This window comes from Scardinius erythrophthalmus, assembly GCF_964197995.2.
Source record: "Scardinius erythrophthalmus genome assembly, chromosome: 8".
NCBI lineage: Eukaryota > Metazoa > Chordata > Actinopteri > Cypriniformes > Leuciscidae > Scardinius > Scardinius erythrophthalmus.
In genome coordinates, this window is record NC_138228.1 from 11,482,105 (window position 1) to 11,504,225 (window position 22,121).

Consider the following 22,121-nt stretch of genomic DNA (forward strand, 5'->3'; position numbering starts at 1 on the left):
AAAGCCAAACAATGTTTTTCAGATTCATACACCGATAAATTTACACTGTATGCATCTCAGTTTTTGATCAGAAAGCAGGTTTAGCCTGTTTTCAGAGTTTTCAGATTGCCAGTCCTTTGATACCGGTGAACATCAAGGCATTTCTGTGTAGAACCACACACAGAAAAAGATGACACCACAGGAACAGAATTCAGTTAGATTTTAGAGGAGTGCCTGAAACCGCCCAAACCCATAAATCACTTAATTATGAGTAATGCAGCTACGTGTTTTGCCCTACGTAATGCCAACCCTTTTAAACGTCAAAGTTCATTATTTGATTCAAGGATCAAAGTTCTGAATGAATAGAAGGACTGGAATTTAAGGCATGACTTTTAACCTGTTTGATTGACATGTACACAATAATATAGGCACTCTGTGTGAAGGGCTGGAAATGTTTTGTGTCCAAAGCAGTGCAATCCTTGTGAAAAAGAGGTGCGCTTAATTGTATTAAATGTACACGTATAGTGCACTTCAAATTTTAAAAGTGTATATATAGTGAAATAAGTTAACACACTCAAGTGCACTTTTAAAAAGTGTTTAATAATGTCAAATTAAAAGTTCAAAAGTAAAGTAATTTTGATTTGCTAATCTTTTTTTGTGCTTTAATGAAGTGCACTTATTTTGATGCATTGACTAACATACTAGAGCACAAGTACTTGATTCTAATTTTAACTGTACTGTCATTTGATATTAAATTTAATATATTTTAAATTGTATTTTAAATTGTCTATTTATTGTAGGTTTTTACAGTACTGTGCTGCCAAATCTAGAGCGACATCTAACATTGCATTACAAATGTTTATACAAATATACTTAGATACTTGGCATACAAGTTTTAAAAAGGCCTTTAAAGTATTTTTTTACTTTACCATAAATGCTTGTCATTATTTAGCACTTTTATCATATTTCAAGACAAATATAAGTAATTATAAAATTACATAATAGATACAGTACTTATAAAAAAGCACTCTAAAGCTCAGCTAATTGCACTTAGCCTTATATAATTTCAAATAACATGTCCGAAAACATGGTCAATTTGCAGTATATTCTTTTCAAGTATATTATTTCCTTATTAAGTACTCTTTTTAAAGGTATGCTAAAGTGTACTTGTCTTTTACAGGGGTATTTTTACACAGCTATTGGCATCGTTTTCATAAAATACATAAATGAACGGTTCCTGCTTACTATATTGTCACTCCAAAACTGTGTTTGTAATGGAGATATACTGGACAACAGTCAGCACGTAGTCATGATCATGACCGGAAGCTGTGGCTGCAGTTATAAAGCAATGAGAGTGGATTAGTTCGAGTCGTGCCAGTGTGGTGTCCTTGAACTACATAGATTTTTTTTCTAATTTGATGTGTGGGAAGGGGGAGGTTTTTGGCCCTTATCTGTGTCTCTCTAACAGATGCCAAAGTGAAAGGCCTGGCTGCAGTTCAGCAGGGTAAAGATAAAGGAGAGCTCTGGATAGACAGACAAACACACTTGCAGATTTTTCCCCCTACTTTTAAATTAACATGAGTTAATCCAGCACAATTTGTCAATGTTTGATACATCTATTTAATTTGCATTGGAACAACATAATTTCCATTACTAATAATGCATTAGTTCCAAGTACAGATGGTATTTTACGTTATTATTTTCTTTTTTACTTTTTGCACTGCGTTTTTCAGCGTCTCGCGAGTAATTGGTGTGTCATGTTAAAAGTTCAGCTTTTTGATGTTAAAAGAGAGTTGAGTAAGAGTTATGTTGTTTTGACTTAGTTACCACTGTGGTGAAGAGTGGAATCTACATCTACATGATGTCAAAGTCAAAGAATAATTTTTAGCTTTTTTGTGCTTCCTTAATATTGCATAGCTGTTTATTTTATGTTGCATGTCAAAAAATATTTCTTTAAAAGCATGTTAAATATCATCAGTACAGATAATAAAGTTTGTTTGGCCTAGGTCTATTTCATGTAGGCCTACACTTCATTTCCAGGTTGCCTGATAAAAAACACCTTTATTTTTTTCCAGAAGTTTTCAAATCGAGAAAGCCTATACATCGTTTGTGTTGATGTGTTCAATACACATCGACGTCAGTGAACGGACTGGGGGTGGTCGGTGAATGTGTTATCTGAGGCCAAGCTAGTAGTTCACTGCAAGATATTCGGTTGAGTGTTTCACAAGTCTAATTATATTGGGTTTACACAATTACGTTTCCATTTCACAGGTTTTGAGGTTGTGTAGAATCTTGTGGGACAGTGAATGGAATCTGACAGGCTGAAAAGCAAAATTCCTGTTCATGCTTTGTTTGGATTTCCTGCAGTGTGAAGCCTGTTGGTCTTGTTTCTTGGTGCCTGCATGCCTCAGATCAACTGAGATCTCTTTAATATGCTCAGTAAAATTCAGTTGGTTCTTTTCACTCTTAGTTAATCTCTAAAGACAGAAATCTTTGAGAATAAATAAAATAAAATAAAATGCTTAGCATATTTAGTCTCTGTTTAATTTAAATATCTCTAAGGCTATGTTCAGACTGATAGCAAACATTTTTTGCATGTCCAGATTTAATCCAGAAAGTCTCGACCGAAAATAAACCCCCTAAAAATACATGAAATCATTTTTTCCCCCAAATCTGATTCAAACCACAGTTGCGTCACTCTGCGTCACACAAATATAGCGTCAAAACTGGTGATGGAAATGCCTGAAGTATTCTTTCGGTTTTCAAATGGTATGTCCAAAGATTTCTGCGTTTTCCTGTGTGACGGAGGATTTCTGCACTTGCTTATTTGGAGAATGAGATGATGCACCTCTGTTTTTCCTGCATGTCGTCATATGTGTGTACGCCTACGTCGTTACCAAAGCAAGCATGCAGAGAAGTTGGTTATGTATCGACACACAAATCTTTTTTGATCACTCGCAATTAATAGTGTTTAGAGTCTGCCTGAAATGATCTGATTTGAGAGAAAAAAACGATTTGCCTGCAGTCTGAACATAGCCTAAATTACATATTTAAATGGGATAGTTCACCCAAAAATTTCAATTTTGTCATCATTTACTCACCCTCAAGCTATATAAGATATTTTGAAGAATATGGGTAACAAAACAGTTGATGGGCCTCATTGACTTCAATAGAATGGAGGGGGAAAACACTATAATGGGGTCCATCAACTGTTTGGTTACCCATAATCTTCAAAATATCATCTTTTATCTTCAGCAGAAGAAATAAGTTCACACAGGTTTGGAACAACTTGAGGATGAGTAAATGATGACAGAATTATCTCGTTAACTTTGACTCACTTTTCCAGTTTTCGGGTCATGGCATCCTGATTCAGTTGCTGTTCAAAGGTGTGTTTGTATCTGTGAATAAATAGATTTAGGAATGCTGGAAGGACCTTGGCTTATTTTAAACAACAAAAAACAAAAGAAAAACTCAGCGAGTGCTCTTTGAATCTAGACTAATTATATTCCACTCCAAAGTACTTCTTTTGGCATAAAAGTCTATTATAATTGGGGTCGCAACATTGTGACATTAAAGACAGAATAGGAACGCTCGGAAGGTTTTTAACTTTTTAATGACTCTGATTGTAACATGTATGCTTTGTTTTCATTTAATTCTAGTTCCTGTTTCATTTGTTCTCTTTTCCCGCCACTAGTTTGTTTCTATGGTTGTTAATTAGTTCCCCACACCTGTTCTGTTTCTACCGTGATTACCCTGTTTGAATATAAGCCCTGAGTTCCCCTTAGTTCTTTGTCCTGTATTTTTATGGAAGAGTGGTTGTGTTTCTCTGTGCTCTCCTACGTGCTCGGTTTCTTTTTTAATAAAGTGTTTCTTCGGATTCTCAGTCGTCGTGTGCTTTGTATACCACCGCGTGACACTGATTGCCAAGTGAAATTTAAATAAAGACTTTTATGTCAAAATAAGTGTCTCAGTTTTCAACATTCAGTGTATTGGTAGATGTCATGTACACAATACAAATATCATTCAAGAATGAACGGCACACCCAATACACAAAATGACATCAACATTTTTAATGGATATATTGATGCTGTATAATGAACAAATATATTTACAGTAAAAAAGACCCTATACACAACACACACACATCAACAGAATCAAGTTCTGTTTCAACAAAAACAACGACGATAATAACAGTCCTGGGGCCTGTTTCAATATGGAGGTTCAACCAACTCCGAGTTAAAACTTGAACTCTGAGTTGACTTACCCTGAGATGGGAAACTCTTGAGTTTTCGGTTACAGAACAGCTGAAATGAGTTAGTTCAATCAACTCTGAGTTGACCTACTCTGAGTTAAGCGCGTGCACCACAACTATAAAAAGCCATTATCAATGGAGCGCAGATATTATGAGTCACCATGGCAACAGCGCCAGACAAAAAGAGGAATTACTGTTATACAGTGTTGGGTGTAATTTAATTACCAAGTAATCTAAATATTGTGATTTAATTAAAGGGATAACTCTTAATTCTTCTGTAATTTAAAATAAAATCTGATGTAATTACATTAAATAGGCTACTGCATAGACTATAGAGAACAATTCTGTATAAAACAATAGTGGATTTAACATACATTTTTAAAAGGTATATTTTTTATGTAACCTTCTCCCTCTACACACTTTGGTCAAATCAAGAATAGTTCATGCAATTGTATATTGTTTATTTGAAAGCATTAAAAGTGCAGTTTCTTGTCTCTCCTTGTATTGTTCAAGTGGTTGAGGTTGATATGGGATTTAGTAATTAGTAATAAGTAGACCAATACTTTCTAAAGATAGTAATTATTACATTAATCTAATTACACTGTTGAAGATAACATTGATAACTATTTTAGAGTAACTTACCCAACTGTTATAATATCAGAGGTGAAACTGGAAGAACAGTATGTTATTCAACCTAATTTTAATTTTCATGTGGAGCAATCCTGCAGGCATTAAAAGAACATGGCAGCTGCTGAAAATTAAATATAAAAACATAATTCAATCAGGTAAGGCTTGAGCATATCATGGGTGCAGGCTACCTGACTTTACATTTGATATATTATATAACTAAAGCACCCAGTGTCTAGCAGTGCAGCAGCATTTTTGGCTGAGGGAATTCCTGTACGGACTTCAGAGCCAGTCACTCCCAAAGATCCAAGGGCCTTCATAAAATGTAAGAGGTTTACATATGTGTTATTTTTTAGATAGGCTATTTTTGATATTTCCATTTATTTTACTTTGAGGTTGGGTTTTTTGTTGGTCCTAACAGATTCTGATGGTAATATCTGTCTTTTGGAGCCTCCTGTCCCAACAGAACCCCAGGCAGTCATAAGTAGCCTACTCAATACACCAGAAATTAAATAGTGTTATAAAGTGCACTCGACCAAATGCTCATCTTCACAGGACAATGAGGATAAAGAGTTTCTGCTGCCACAGAGAGGCCTACAGAGGGAATGTTAACATTATGTGTCTACACATCAAACAATCTACCCATTCAGATTTTTTTCAAATTTTTATGTGGATAATCTAAGTTTAAATCTAAGTATAAACGGGTATTCTTATCTCTCCCTCCGCCCTCAGAGTGTGGAAGAACAGCAGGAGGACGGTCCATCAACTTCTGTTGCACAGATGAACACAGTTCAGTGATTTCCAGTAAATGCCACAGTTTAATTCTGTAGAATTTGTTTAGAACTACATTATATAACTATAATCTACTACTGTATTTTCAGTTGCCAGTTAAGGAGTTATATAGACTTAATCTTATTAAAAAAAAAAATAGAAAAAAACTACAGTAAAAATAGCAATATTTTATTTATTAATAAAATATAAATTTTATTAATAAAAATTTACTGAAAGAATGAATGAGGTGTTTAAACACCGCTCCCCCTTTAAAAAATGGGAGGAGACCGATAAAACTCTGGGTTTACCAAAGAAAACCTGCTCCCGACCAGGTTAGGTTCACAGAGTCAGTTACCATGGTAACTGACTCTGAGTATAAGTTACCTCTCTTTCAGAAACGGGCTTGACTTACTCTGCTTTGTCAGGTTTAACATACCTCCCATTCTGAAACAGAAAACTCAGAGTTTCCCTCATTTCAGGGTTAACATACTCAGAGTTTTCACTTAACCTCCTTTCTGAAACAGGCCCCTGCAGCAGTCTCCGGGCCAATTCATTAAGGGACTGTTCGTTTTTTATTTAAGGGGCCACCGGAGGAGTTTTGAGATCTGTAGTCAAAAAATATATGACCCTCCCTTCGCCAGCAATAAATTTTTCTATGACCCTCAAAAATGATTGTGAAAAAAGGCATGACCCTCCCCGATAATTTATTGATTAGCCTATTTCTGTAATGGTTTGCGCTTAGCAAAGATGTTCAGATAGCCATTGTTTTTTTTTTGTTTTTGTTTTTTACAACCATAAACTCTTGCTTTCTCATCTTACCAGGGCTGTAACAATAGACCTTTAAAAAAAAAAAAAAAAATCATGTTTTCGGTGCTGATGCGGTGTGATGCGTTCAACATGTGGGTGGTGCTGCCAATAAAGCATCTAAAAGCTGTCACAAAGAACCAGCTAAAGTAATGATTATGAATATGTCAAATAGAGCAAGGAGACATTTGAACTGTCTATTAATAAACAAGTGTTTTCTGTGTCGACTGCAAAGATGAAGTTGACGATGCGTCGTGATCTTCGCAGAACGCGCCAGAGAGAAATGCACATTTCATACGGATTACATAAGAGAACAGTCTGTTTTCTTTCGTTTTGCATTGTTCTGTTTAAAAGTTGACATTTCAAGCTTTCTATATATTTCTCAGGTCCGTGAGGCAAGTAGCCTACCTTACGCTGAGTTTCGGTTCATTTATGAGACGAGAGTCCTGTTCACTCGCCGGCGCCTCCGTGTCATGATTATCTATTTTCTACTATATTTACTTATTAAATCCAGGCAATTGGTTGATGAAACATTGATTAAAATTAAGATACAATTAAAAAAAACGACATTCACTTTAAAGACAGGCTTTGTGCTTTCTGTTTGAGGTCTGTGTGATTTTTTTAAAGTCGCTTTCAGAGCAGTCATGTGTGTAATGGAGAACTGGAGAAGTCATGTCACGCCCTTAACATTGTTTGTTTGTTTGTTTGTTTGTTTTTTTCACATAAATGCGAACACGAAAAATAAAATAAAACGAATATTTTATGTTCTGTGGAGGCTGACCCTTCTTCATCCGGTGGGTATATATCTTTTGGTTTGCGCAGTGTAATTCATAGAATTGCTAAAAAATATTTTGCCACCTAAAAGTTAAAGATTTTTTGTGTCACGTGACTCACGTCACATGTGTATTTCCCTCATATTAAATATAAAACGCATGTGTAGACTGATATTTTTCTTACGTCTTGACTCCTTTGTTAAGGGAGTATGGATATATTAACAGACGTTTCAATATATTGGTATTAAATGCATTTTCTGAGAATTTATATTTCAAGTTTTGACTGCAAATGTCACGTCCATAACGCTGGAATTGCCCAATTTTAACGAATTTATCCTCAACTAGTTTTTTGGTGTAGGTCTACATATTTTATGTTAACTTAAATAATACGGGTTCAGTTCAACCACATGTGGTTTCATGTCATTTATACATTACACACCCGTCGCCAAATCATAGAAAATTTCAGTTAAGACAATTAACTTAACAATACACAACAAATCAATATACAGAAAATCAGATTTCTAAAATAAGGTATAGGCCACAAATCTGTGAGTACAGTTTTCAAAACTGAACAGGTGATGTGTAATATTCAGTTACTGTAAGAAACTGTTCCAGCGGGTGGAGTTTACTGGTACTGAATATTACACATCACCTACTAGAACAACTTTTCACTGGAACTGAATATTACATCCAAATATTGTTATGTAATCAATCAGCATATTGTTGTGTAACTTCACCTATTGGAACAGTATTTCACAATTTTTCACAGGAACTGAATAGTACAAACAACTATTGCGAAAGAACGATTTACAAAACAACGATTGCGAAAGCGTGCACGGATTATGAATTTGTTCACTGTTACCTTGTGGCCTACAAGGTAACAGTGATATTTTAATACAATATTTAGTTTTTTTCTGTATAGTTCTATTATGTTAATAAATTTTGCATTCTATTTGGGCTTTCTCGTGTGTCCCTATTTTTGTTATGTCCCTTTAGCCACGGGGCGAAACGGGTATAAGCTACGGATTGAAAAACCAACTGCGCGGTTTACAAATCTGAGCACAGCTGAGACGTTTTCTCTGGTAGGCTACTTTTGGCGTAGGAATGAGTGATGCGCTTTCCGCTTTTTAAGTTTTAAAAAAATAAGTAAGATATGGCTTGAATGGTTTAAAAGCATAGCAAGAATAAAAGCGCATAATGTAACGCCATGCAGTCAAAGGATGACAGAAAAAAACGGATGCTGCGTTAATTGCGTTAAATATTCACTATTTCCACTGAGTCTTTCCCCATTTCTATCAGTAACGCTTATTCAGCTTCCCGCGTCCACTACCTGCGCAGATATCGACGGCACAACTGGGTTGTAGGTTGCCAGGTTGAGCTCACAAATGGGTTGAAATTTGTATGATGTGTTGATTGCGCGAGTAGGATGGGTTTCATTCAAGATCTGGCAACTGGACAACCTTGGAACGGGTTGATTATTCATATAACGAAGTTTGGGCCATAGCCTACAAATTACGGGAGTTTCACGGGAGAAATAACAAAACGGGAAGGGGGCGGGAGATGGGTGTGAAATACAGGAGACTCCCGGGGAAAACGGGAGTGTTGACAGGTATGGCGTAACTGGTGTTTGAGCCAACTCTACATATCATGTGTTACTGCAGTGACAGCAGTGGCCTGGGACAGCTATAGGACCATCGGTCTTGCCATGAGAGCCTCATATATGTACAGCCTAAAAAATATAATTCACACAAATACATATCTGGGCATGCCCCCTATCTGAGCACATAAGGAGCCATACATATAATGAATAAATAATTTAATAAATTAATACATTCAAATATCACAAAACCAATTTTTCAAGTTTGGTGACCTCAGTAATCAGTGGGAAGTGTTTTTCATAGACTGCCCTTTGACTAATTTTTTTCTAAAGGGGTTCAGTCATATTATGTCAAGAAATAAATCTTTTAACTTGCTTTAAAAGCCCGCCAGTCCGCAGTTAACAACTCCTAAGATTTATAAAACATACTCACCCTTATGTCGTTTCGAACCTGTATGCATTTCTTTCTTCTGTGTAACACACCCACAAAAAAAATCTATGTTGAAGAATGTTGGTAACGAAACAGTTTTAGTTCCCAATGACTTCCTTTGTGTGGACAAAAAAGTCAACAAAAGTCAAACATTTTGGTTGCCAACATTCTACAAAATAACTTTTTTTTGTGTGTTACACATGCATACATGTTTGGAAAGACATACGGGTGAGTAAATGATGAGGCTTTAGGCTACTATTGAAACTTAGGCTAGTACTTTAATTTTGATGAAAAAATACTACTTTTTTATTACTCGTAATTAGACTTTTACAGTAAAAAAAAAACTAGTTTTCAGCTCATTATGACTGAAATTCATCTTGAAGTTAAATACACATTAAACACGCAGCGCAGCATCAACTCCTTTTAATTTTTATTTTTTTTTTTAAAGAAAAAGGAAGTGCATGACTGTTAATGCCAGAAATGCATTAAGAGTCATGCACTTAAAATGTACTGTATAGCCGTGAATTTGCATTTCCTTCAGAGGCTTGTTCATTTCACTTTTTGTGTGAAAAGGCCTTTATATTTTCAAAAAAATAAAAAAATAATTAAAAAGCAAACAAACAAGCCCAGCCCAGGTGAGAAAAAGTAATGTAACCCATTACTTTACGCAATTAGTTACTTTTTTAGGGAGTAACACATATGGTGGAAGAACTTTCTCTTTTCGAGTGTTTAAAATGGTGACAAATGTACAATACCGTTCAATAGTTTGAAAGAAGTATCTTATGCTCACAAAGGCTGCACTTATTTGAAGTACTAATATTTTAAATAAAAAATCTATTTGAATATATTTTAAAATGTCATTTATTCTTGTGATGGCAAAGCTACATTTTCAGCAGCCATTACTCCAGTAACTTAAAAGTTTAGGTAAGGTGAAATGTCAAGTATTTCTCAGCCCTGCTGTGTAATTGTAATAATGTAGAAGTAATATGGTGGTTTTACATAAAAACAAGAAAATAGGAATGCATTCCTCCCTTCCAAGGCCCCAGATTTCTCATGTTCACCCTTTTCCCCCCCATTGTGACTTTCATTAACAGACTCTGGGAGAAATAGTTTACCAAACAGTCTTGAAGAGAGAGATGAAATGTCTGGGAATGGCCTTGAGCAGCGGAGGTACCGTAACATCTGTTCAGCACCGCTCATTATGAGTCAAAGTCGTGATATTTGCCTTAATTCAATATCTGTCTACAAGAAGACTGCTCCAGTGGCTCGGCAGTAACTTCAAACAAACAAAATGGAGGCAGGCCAAAACTAAATAAAGTGCCTTTTGAGACGCCCATCTGTTTAAATGGTATGTGGGTCTGTTCTCCTTCCTTATGTTCCTATCCTAGCATCACACTAATGATCAAGCCTCCTCAAGATGAGTTTTAGCAGTGAGCTAGTGGGCTGGGAAAGATGGGTGACGTGTGCAACTTTTGCAGCAGAAATCCATCTGTGAGAATTCTTTCATTACTGACACATGCAGTGTGGAGATAGATGAGGTGGAGATGATTTAGTGTCAATTGAATATTTCACTTTGCATCGCACTGTTGCTGACTCACATTTATCCTGATGTGCTGATTTGTCTGTATTATACATTTTCAAATAACTATAATCCTTTTTAAGTGATTATGTATTAGAATTGTGGGTGGGGCATTAGTATGAAGATATTATTATGATTGGGTCAAAACAACAGATAAGCTTAATTATTCCAATGGTGTTAGAGAGCCATCTTGTGGATACAGTTTACAGCTGATTTAAATTAGCCCGGTAAAACATGATAGTGAGGACTCAGAGATAATGAATACACGAATATATATTTCAATCTACTCTCGTTATTGTTAAGACTTCATGTCTGAAGCTGTAGGATAAGCAGTATATATGAGTGTGTGTGTGTGTGTGTGTGTGTGTGTGTGTGTGTGTGTGTGTGTGTGTGTGTGTGTGTGTGTGTGTGTGTGTGTGTGTGTGTGTGTGTGTGTGTGTGTGTCTATGTGTGTGTGTGTGTGTCTATGTGTGTGTGTGTGTGTGTGTGTGTGTACAGGTTTATATTACATTGTGGGGACCAAATGTTTAGGGGTAAGGCTAAGGGGACAGAATATACAGTTTGTACAGTGTAAAAACCATTACGTCAATGGAGAGTCCCCACAAAGAAAATGAACCAGACTGTGTGTGTGTGTGTGTGTGTGTGTGTGTGTGTGTGTGTGTGTGTGTGTGTGTGTGTGTGTGTGTGTGTGTGTGTGTGTGTGTCTGTGTGTGTGTGTGTGTGTGTGTGTGTGTGTGTGTGTGTGTGTGTGTGTGTGTGTGTGTGTGTGTGTGTGTAACTCTGCATTGACTGCTTTATCTGGGAAAAAAAACCATTGTGAAATGAAAGCTTAAAGTGAATGCCTCATTGTTTCAAGGACATCTTTTGTCACATAATTTGAATTTCTTTGTTAATTTTGCATTATTTTCACACTTAAAACATTGCTTTGGTAATTACTTTGTACCATTGTCCCCTTTTGTGCAAATAAATAAATCTTCAAAAAATCTGTCCCAAGTGCTTCCATTGTTGTTAGCATTAAGAGAAAGTTTTAATGGGCTATATAACACATTTAATTGTTAGGAAAAAACTTGTTGTTTAAATGTTTTAGTTCAACTCACCATTGCCTTACACTTGCACAGAATTGGTTTAAATTCAGTTTATTTGTCACTTTCAGGAGGTTGTTCTATCAATATCAAATTTATTTCAAGAACACAGTTTCAGTAGTGGGATTGAATGTGAGATCGAATAAATGCACTCAATAACGGAGTTGGATACCCAAATGGCTATAGCCTACCCTCAAATAGTGCCCTATTTAAAGTTTTTTGTCTTTTAGTATAAATATGTTAGCCTTACTGTTATCTATAAGCTAGTGTGCTCCAAAACAATGACAACATTAGCATTTAGAAGACCAAACGTTGAAAATGAAAATCAGGTTGATGTCAGAATCCAACATCAGATTGACGTTAATCTCCAACGTTGGACAGACGCAGTATTGTGGTTGAAAATGAAAATCGGGATGACGTCAACCCGACTTTCATTTCCAACCGAAATCCAATGTCTTTCCAACATAGGATGTTGACGCAATCGACGTCGGGTCCTGACATCAATCCGACGTCGGGTTTTCCAACCAAAATGCAACCCCTGCAACCAAAATCATCCCCTGACTGACATAACTACTTTCTACACAAGGACCTTGACAGAAATGTAGTGGAGTAAAAAGTATGATATTTGTCTTACAAATGTAGGCTAATGAAGTTAAAGTAAAACGTTTCCAGAATTTTTTTAACTTTTTTAAATTTAAAATTAAACTTAATTAAACTAAAGTCCATATTCAATAAGTGTACTTAGTACTCAAGTAAATGAACTTTGTTACTGTCCACCTCTGGCTGCATTTAAATGTCAGCTTTGAAATTAGCTTTAGCAAGACAATGGTGTCAGTCCTTGTTTTCCAAACATGTTTAAAATGTCCATCGCAGAACGCCACTAAACACAATTAATAATTTGAGATGTGGTGAATATGTTTGTGACTTTATTATTTTTATTAAATTATAAAAATGATGAATATATCTCTTCTGTTACATATGGTTAGTTGAAAGATAAATACGAGTGGTGAGAGTGTGAAAGAGTTGCAAAAGTATCCAGATATATATATATATATATATATATAAACACATATAACAATCCATCAGCGTTTTTTATCCCTGACAGCGCAAATTGTTTCCACATTCCAACCTGAAAACACACACTAAAGTCGGAAGTTCGACCTCCCACCTCGAGAAATGTGAGCATGTGTGTGCGTCAATATTCAGATTGCGATTAAATGCCACTTAGCGATTGGCTGTCGTAGTGATTGCATCATCAGCTTCCAGTGCGGATTCTCTGAGGTCTTGTCCTTTTTGAGTTGGATGATACCAATCAAGCGCTTGGAGGATTTCTTTGAAGGCTGAAGTTCGAAAACAGACACTATAATGGAGCACTCTCTTATATGTTGATCTGGCAACACAAAAGTCAGGACCTCATTAAACACAGTCACCTCCCAGCACATCTTCTGTGTTGTCCTCTGATGTCGAAGTTTGCACTGGTTGCAGATGATGCTGATTCTGGCATAAAGAGCTGTGAATACAATGAACAAACACCTTACAGTAATTTAAAGTAATTTTACAGCATTTATTAAGCTTGGTTAATGTTCAATTAACCGTTTGTTGTTAGTTCACAATGGACTCAATTCACAAAAGGAATATATTAAAGGAACTGTATGTAAGATTGTGGCCAAAACTGGTACTGCAATCACTTTCAAATTACTGTAGAGCGGTGTATCCCCTCCCCCTCCCCCCTGACTCGAGGTTGCCAGATAGGCTGCAGGATCCAGCAGGAACTTAGGCTGACACGTTTGTAGCTGCAGCTGTGGTATCTAGAGCAGATCTGGCAACCCGGATGCCGAAACACAACTGACTTCGTGATTGGTAGATAGGTGGAGGGTGGAGCATCAGGCCAAAACACAACATGACAACATCAACATCAGTTGAGGGCTGCAACTATTACTTTTAAATGACAATATTCTGGCCGGACTACTGTTGTCAGTGATATAAGTATTTGAAATGAACATGATTTCTTAATGTCTACTGACATATCAGGGCCATTTTATGATTAATTGAAATACATTTCTTACATACAGCTCCTTTAAACTCCTAATTTTTGATAATCAGTTAGTAGGCTATTGCATCCTCAAGGCAGTAGGTGGAGATAAATGACTAGTGCTGCATCCGAAATCGCATACTTCCCTACTATTTATTAGGCGAAAAACAGTATGCAACAAAAGAAGTAGGTCTATGTCCGAATTCACAATACTCATAAAAAAGTCGGCAAAAAGTACCCTATATAGAGTGAGCTTTGGTAATAACTAGCAAATATTTAATTACTAAAATAGTAACTTCCGGAGTAAATAACATTAAAAGTGTTGGTCAAAAACTTACATTTACACACAAACTGACCACCAACCATAACTCTTAGATACCATATTTACTTTTTAGCTCAACTGTCACGGAATGGATCGCACAGGATTTTGTGATATCGTAGGCAGAAAGGATGCATCTATGCTGCTTTCAAAAATCGATCAGATGAAGGTATCTAAGGAGACAGGAAGTGAAGCTAACATTGGAGTCAAGCCATTCGTTTGAACCGATTCATTCAAAAACGACGATAAGTCATTGAATGATTCATGTAAACGTTTTGCTCAAAAACACTGAATCAGTCAGGAATGAAACACCGCTACTGTGTTTTGCACCAGTTCTGCTGTGGATTTTTGTTGTCGGAGCAAAAACATAAACTGGCAATACTGTGTCTAAAACATAAGTTACTCAATATTTAAATATTGTTTGTGAACTGTTGAATAAAATCAATATCACACGATCGCACTGCTTCTCTTAGAAACATTTCATGCCATCGTTGCTATTTCAGTTATTACTGTTAACTAAAACTACTACAAAAATGTTCTCGGTAATTGAAATAAAGCTTAGGCTATATAAAATAAAAAATAAACAAAATTAGAATTAGAACATTTTGAAATGTTTCCTCCCTTGGCAACTGACTAAAATAAGTTTAAGTTGAAGTATTTTAACTTAAGAGGTCACTCTTCGACCGGAACTCGACTCACGTACAACCATTACCTGAAACCAATGATTATAGTTATAAAGTCTTAAATATGGATATTTTTCAAACAAAAACACATCGCTTTGCTTCAGAAGGCCTTTTTTAACCCCTTGGAGCCGTATGGATTACTTTTATGATGGATGGATGCGTTTTTTGTTTTTTTTTTGGCTTCAAAATCTATGGTACATTCACTCCCATTATACCCAGGATATATTTTTTTTATATAACTCCAAATGTGTTTGGCTGAAAAAAGAAAGACATATACAACTAGGCTGACTTGAGCGTGAGTAAATCATGGGATCATTTTCATTTTTGGGTGAACTAACCCTTGATAGTGCATTGAATCAATTCCAAATGCTTTTCAACATCTACATTATTGTATAATTTAACGCTTAAAGGAGAACTCCGGTCAATTTTAACATTGAGCTCATTTTTTTGTACATTTGGAGTGCTGTCAATACAGAGAACAACTCTACACCGAGTTATTCTATTTTTAAAATTTGCACCCTGTTGACTTCAATGGGGAAAGTACTAAACCTGCTTTTAGCCTCTTAACATCCTTGATGTGTCATTACAAGTGCACAGAAAATGTGAGTGATTCCTTCTGAGTGAACACGAGTGAATCTGACAGTAGTAGATGTGAAAGATATTAAGCCAGCGCAAATACCTGTGTTTACATCCTGTTTTTCGGTTGAAGTCCAAAGTAGTCGATTGGCGAGTTCACGCGCATAGGTTTAGTTACCTATGATCACGCGCGTGAACTCGGCAATTGATTACTTTTGATTATTATTCCTCACCTCTCTCAGGTTTATTTGAATGACAGACTGTGCGGATCTTCAACACTCCCACCTCCAGCCTCTGAGATGTAGGCAAGTATTTCAGAGAGAGCAGCGCCTCACCAACCATGTCCTGCACAGAAAATAGACCGGTTGTTCCTCATCTCATAATTCCGAATGTGTTGTGCTGGGATTACACTTACTTTCTTGGGGACTTGCAGATCCTGTCTTAACTCCAGTGGATATGATATCTTAAGACTGTTCAGGGGAACACGAGCCTCTCCCAGGATTCCATGTCTTGAGTATTTATCAAAGTCCCTAACCTAAAAGAAATGATCTAAAAATGAATTATTGCGTCATGGGCACGTCCTTGCTAAATAAGCTTGTTAACATACCTCAAATCTAACAGTGACTCTTGATATTTCCTCCTCAGCCAGAGAACAAGAGAACTGATCTCCAAACACTGGACAGCAGCTCTTCTTCACTAGACGCGTCTGCCACTCGTCCAGCATACTGTGCAGTGGACACTGCACCTCATCTTCTCTCTCTGCCCACATTACCCTCACCCAAACAAAAGGGTCCACACTGTGACTGAAGTCTCGCACGGCCAGATCCTGGGCGTCCAGTACCGTCACCACCAGTCTGGACTGCAGTTGATCATAGAACAGTGAAAAGCGCAGAGATCCCTGGATGCGCTCCTCTTCAAGATCAGCCATGCTATCCAGGTCTGAACTACTGCCCAGGTTGGTGCAAGATGTGCCAGGGGACAGTCGGTGGCTCAGTTCCTCATAATGAACCTCCATCTGATGGACAGAGTGCGGATCTGGTCTAATTTTCTAGCATAGTCTCTTCTTGGATGTTTAGAAATACAGACATACTTTTTGGCAACCAAAGCAAAGCATCTGCAAAACGTGTTTTTCATATATTTTGTTTGATCTAACTATAAGTCAGAGCAAGCAGAAACTATGGAAGCAAACACAATATAAGTGGTTGCATTCCAGGGTATAAAGATAATGATGCATGTAAATGAATCTTACCTTAGAGTCTCGTGTTTGTGTAGCATACTGAAAACCTCCGCTTTTAGCTGACGGGACATCTGCTGACAAAATATTCACTGGAATCAAATAGATGTTGACAGATATTCTGCATAAACCCTGTTAGCTTTGCATATACTGTGTGTGTGTGTGTGTGTGTATATATATATACATATTTGATCAAAAATACAGTAAAAACAGTATTATACAATTTAAAATAACTATTCTAAAAATGAAAATGTAATGCATTTTATTCTTGTGATGACAAAGCTAAATTTCTCTTCAGTGTCACATGAACCTTCAGAAATCATTCTCATATGCTGATTTGGTGCTCTTATTATCAGTATTTTTGTGAAAACCGTGTCCGTGATCACTTTTTTCATGATTCTTTGAATATAAGTTAAAAAAAGAACATCACTTGTTTGAAATGTGTGTGACATTAAATTGATCAAAGGTGACAGTAAAGACATTTATAATGCATCTATTCTGCATAATCATATTAATTTCTCTCAGAAACAAAAAAGAAATCTCGCTGACCCCAAAATTTTGTGTTCTACTGTAGTGTAGATATAATGAATTATATACATCACATCTTATACAATACTGTGCATAGGCTACATATGTTGAATGTTTATCTAAAACTACAATAATAAAGTACTAATCTTGTGCAATATTAGGTCAAATATAAAAGTCAACCAATTAATTAGCATGAAAACTTACCGTCTCTTTGTATAACAGGAAACCGTGTATAGTAGCGGTAAATCTGCCATATCAAAAGACAGAGGGCTATAAGGAAAAGGACAGCAGATATGCCCAAAATACTATACTCCACTTTCTCTGAGAATAGCAGTTGGATTTCTCCAAAGGACAGAATCAAAGTGGTAAAGAAAACCATGTCTTTCTGCCATGTACAGCTCTGGAAATGAAGGACACAAAGTTACTAATGCTGAGTTTATTGATATCAGTTGTTATACATACATGTATTTATGTTATATAACATATACCGTTCACACACTATCTTATATCATACTGCATAAAGTGTTTAGCTATTTTGAGATGCTTTCCAGGGAAGAACAGAGGTGGATCATAGAAGGTTTCTGTGTAAAAAGGAAAGAACTAATAAAGAACCAAACCCTACCTTTTTAAGCTTTAATTGTCCTCCATTAGTTCCATTTTACAAAGAAACTACTGCCGGAGTGTATCCATATTCAAACGCAGTTGACAGTGATCACCTGACAGGTGATCAGCAAACACAGGGGCAAACCTGTTGGAGCACTTATTAAACAGGCTTCATCTGCACTCCCTTCACCAGTCCATCGCTGAAATATAAGATGGAGACCATGTGTTTCATTGGCAATTTCCCATTTCTTTACTACTCCACTATGTAAATTCAATGGCCAGTTTATCACTGCCTTGTATCCAAATAGCCAAGGCTTGTGAGATGAGATAATTGCTCATGAAAAAGAGTGTCAGTGTTGCACAGTAGATGGGAGGACCTCCATTTGCTTTTTAGAAAAAAATAATACGCATAGAAATATCAGAATTACATGAACAATTTTAGATGATTTATTACTATGCAATGAAATATAGCTAAACCTAAGATAAGTACTGAGCTGAACTCTTTATTTACTTGAAAGGCTACATGTGTGCATAAGAAAACAGTTACGAAAAGTAAATCAGAAAATTCGAAATATGTTTCTGAATACAGCTTTATTCATACATGTGCAGTTTTATGACATAATACAAATGTTAACAAAAATACTTATTCAATGTCAATACAATCTCTAATACGAAAACCATTCTACAACACATTTTATGTTGCAAAATAATAAATATTAAATAGCTTTTTGTCTTTTTCTGAATCCTAAACACAAATACCCTGCTGCATTCAGAATTGTGTCTGGCAGTCGCAGGTAAAGTGTCGAAAAGTTTGTTCATAATTTTACCAGGCATGATATCATAATTTCAGTGCTTTTAATGCAAAGCTGACAATAATTATTAATCATGATCCACTCCATTCGCTGTCACATCCACAACATTCAACATTTCATAAGCTAGGAAGATAAAAAAAAAAAAACTCTGAACAAGAATGTAGATTATTATATGTAAATAGATATACATATGCAGCAAAACGAAAACAGCTTCTATTGCACGCATCTAAAAACATCACCAGGGAAGTTGTTCACCAGTATAGTGGAGAAATGACCCATGATCCTTTTCAGCCAAACCACCAATCACAGACAATACAGAGGAAATGCTTTCTTCGGGGCTCAATGGTGCCTGTATAGAAAACAATGAACACACCGCAAGAGTTTATCACTTGTTTTAAATTCGGTTCGCACAATAACAGACAGCAGTGATGAAAAGCAGATCGAGACTCACTTCAGGTCCACCCATATCAGTGCGTACCCAGCCTGGATGCAGAGCCATACACAGGATCCCGTCTGCCTCGAGGTCCACTGCCAAGCATCTGGTGACCATGTTCAGTGCGCTCTGATACAAGGCAAATAGGCAAGGCAGGGCAAGTTTATTTATACAGCACATTTCATTCACTATGGTAATTCAAAGCGCTTTACATAGAAATTGATTAAAATAATCACAAAATAAAAGCAAGGAAAATTAAAACTTAAGCTTTAAAGTTATAAAGATGATGCAGCTATAAAAAGGAATTAAAAGAGTAAAGAGATGATACATAGATAAACGGTGTATCATATTTCTCACAGCTGTTTGTTTTACTGTGAGATTTTCTCATGTTGATTGAACTGTGTCTATGGTGTTCTTTCGGCGCGCCTAAGTAATAAATACAACTCAGTATCTCAGCCGATATGTTCACAGACATATTATCATATCTTTCAATATGTAAAACTGTGCTTCAACAAAGGAATCAAACGTTCATGCATTTGGAAGACATTTTTTTATTCAAAACGACAAATATTCCCCTGCAAATTAATTATTATTATTTTTTTATTATTTTTTTTTATTATTATTAAATATTTTAATAATTAATTTTAATTAATAATTATTATTTTTAATAAATTATTATTATTTATTATAAATGATTTATCCATGCCCATCATAATTTTTTTCTAATATTCATGTGCCCTCTTAATCTTTAATCAACATAATTTCCCCTTCCTCCTGCATCAACTTCTCTTACCGGCGAGAGGGTGGGACATCCTGTCACTCAAATCAGGCTCAGAAAAAAAATCAAGTCTTGCCCCACATTTTTTGTTTGTTTGTAAAGTCACAATACAGGGAAGTAAAGATTATTGCAACTTTTGATAGAACTTTATTTTACAGTCCTGTTCCTCATGTACATACTATGTACTTATTATAGCAATTACAATAACTAGGTACTAACCCTGAACCTACCCCTAAAACCTAACCTGTACTTACCTAACTTTCTTAGGTAAGTACACTGTAAGTAAAGGTAAATGCATTTACTGTAAAAGAAAAAGAAAAAAAAAGTGCAACCTAACTTTTGTTTCATGCTGACTTTAAAACTTTTACCTTGGCGTTGAACTCCAAAAACACAATCTCACAAACCTTTGATGTTCTGTAGGGATACCATTTGAAAGTGTTGGCACGATCACCCCAGTAGAGCTCAACTGAACCCAGCAGTGATGTCATATTGATGACTGCTGCTCTGTGGATGCCCATCCCGGTTCCCTTCGCAGCTGCTCGCTTCAGCAGTGGGAGCACGGCCTGCATGACAAGTGCGATCAGAAGGTCAGATGTTAGCGATGAGAGTGGATATGTGCATATATTGTGTCAAGATTTAATCTGAGAAATCTGAGAAACCTTGGTGATCATCAACGGTGCAACAGTGTTGGTATGGAAATTTTCCAACATTTTGTCTGCAGTGACTGTCTCTAGGTTTGCTACAACATTAATTCCAGCATTGTTGATGAGACAGTTGAGACCCTCCTCTTGAACTAGCTGTTCCACCTCAGATGCAGCTCTTTCTATACTCTCTTGACTGATGACATCTAGTAACAGAGACACCCATTAATGCAACAGAGTCAGGTAAACAAACTCTTATTTTCAAATACAGCTTCTTCTAGATTAGTGGTTCATAACTGGTGTCAACAGTCAAAATGTCCACAGCGGGGAGAAAAACTATGCAAAATACAGATAATCAAACTGCAACAGGCCCTTATCCATCAAACCATTAAGAAGATAATGTAAGGTAAAAGAAAACCTGACCCTCCCCCAACTACATTAAATAGTTCAAGGCAAACACTTCCACTGTTGTTTAAGCATTTATAAAACTGTCAATTTCATGGTAGTTAATGGTGATATTAATGCTTTCATCCTATAGGTTTTTTTTTTTTGCAAAATAATAAAAAAAAGAATTGTGTTGTGTTAGGTCGCCACCTAATGTTCAGTATAAAATCTGGGTCATGAAGCAAACCAAACTGAGAACTGTTCTAGACTTGACACTCCTTTTAGTTTTAATGTACTTACCCAGTTTAATAATGTGTATGTTTTGATGCTCTTCTGCCAACCTTTGCAATTCCTATAAAACAAATAGGTCTTTTAAAATATTTTAAACGTTTTTTTTTTTTTTTTACACTTTTGACCTCATTTTAAACTACATATAAATGTATGTACTTTTAAATGATTATCACACTAAAAATCTAATAAAATATACACTTCCGTCTCCTTATACATTGATACGACTTTTAACCTGAAATATTATTGTTGAAATGCATGTCGTTCGTACTTGTCAACTGCGCATGTGCACATTCAAGATGACTGTAAACTATCTGGGACTGGTTTAATGTTTGTATAGTAGGCCTATTGCAAATACTACACTCTCTGCTCACGAAATTACCTTGGCTCCATCTGGATCCCGAGCAGTAGCGATAATCTTCCCGGGAGAGAAGCCTCCCGTTACTAGACTCTCAACTATCTGCAGTCCGAGGCCTCGACTGGCTCCGGTGACCATTAAGTTTGAACAGTTTTTGAATGCACGACTCATATTGTCACTTTATTCGAGAAAACGAAATAAATTTTCTGTCCAAGCCGCACGAGATAAATTAGAATAGATGACAGCTTGATGACAGAATAGTCTATAGTCACGTGATCAGATAATCGCTTGTCTCCACGCGTCACCACCGTCTAATTCCCGTCTATGGCACAGTGAATTAACGTTGTATATAATTTGTCAAAAAGGCAAATATCTTTGTGTGCTCAATTGAGATCTGGTGTTTTACCTTTGACTGTTGAAACAGGACGATATGTTAATTTAGTAGTGGAAAAACGGTTGTTTGAATGATTTTTGAACGATTTCCATTTTGTTTTCTACTGTCCATTTTATTGTGAACAGCGTGATTTTTTTATTTTGTAAGATAAAATCAGAGATTGA

General features: G+C 36.1%; 2 protein-coding genes across 2 annotated transcripts; both read right to left on the minus strand.

Moving 5' to 3' along the window:
• Positions 1-13,096: 13,096 nt before the first annotated feature.
• Positions 13,097-17,645, minus strand: syt19 (synaptotagmin XIX; the record flags this gene model as incomplete). The annotated part of the gene is made up of 6 exons (XM_081372749.1): positions 13,097-13,404; positions 15,738-15,849; positions 15,920-16,039; positions 16,112-16,519; positions 16,754-16,830; positions 17,471-17,645. 6 exons carry the CDS (start codon positions 17,643-17,645, stop codon positions 13,097-13,099), a joined length of 1,200 nt encoding a protein of 399 aa, XP_081228875.1.
• Positions 17,646-18,443: 798 nt separating this feature from the next.
• LOC308694474 (C-signal) lies at positions 18,444-21,859 on the minus strand. Its single transcript, XM_081372023.1, has 6 exons — positions 21,588-21,859; positions 21,218-21,269; positions 20,552-20,739; positions 20,297-20,455; positions 19,133-19,243; positions 18,444-19,030 (listed from the first exon to the last, which is right to left on the minus strand). The coding sequence occupies exons 1-6, from the start codon at positions 21,732-21,734 to the stop codon at positions 18,917-18,919; spliced, it is 771 nt and encodes a 256-aa protein (XP_081228149.1). The 5' UTR covers positions 21,735-21,859; the 3' UTR covers positions 18,444-18,916.
• Positions 21,860-22,121: the final 262 nt, after the last annotated feature.

What these genes read in the sequence shown, in the direction of transcription:
- LOC308694474 (XM_081372023.1), bottom strand. Translation starts at nt 21,734, where the DNA reads ATGAGTCGTGCATTCAAAAACTGTTCAAACTTAATGGTCACCGGAGCC. An exon ending in GGGATCCAGATGGAGCCAAG is followed by an intron (nt 21,270 to 21,587) that starts GTAATTTCGTGA and finishes TTTGTTTTATAG; the next exon opens with GAATTGCAAAGGTTGGCAGA. An exon ending in ATCCCTACAGAACATCAAAG is followed by an intron (nt 19,244 to 20,296) that starts GTTTGTGAGATT and finishes GCCTTGTATCAG; the next exon opens with AGCGCACTGAACATGGTCAC.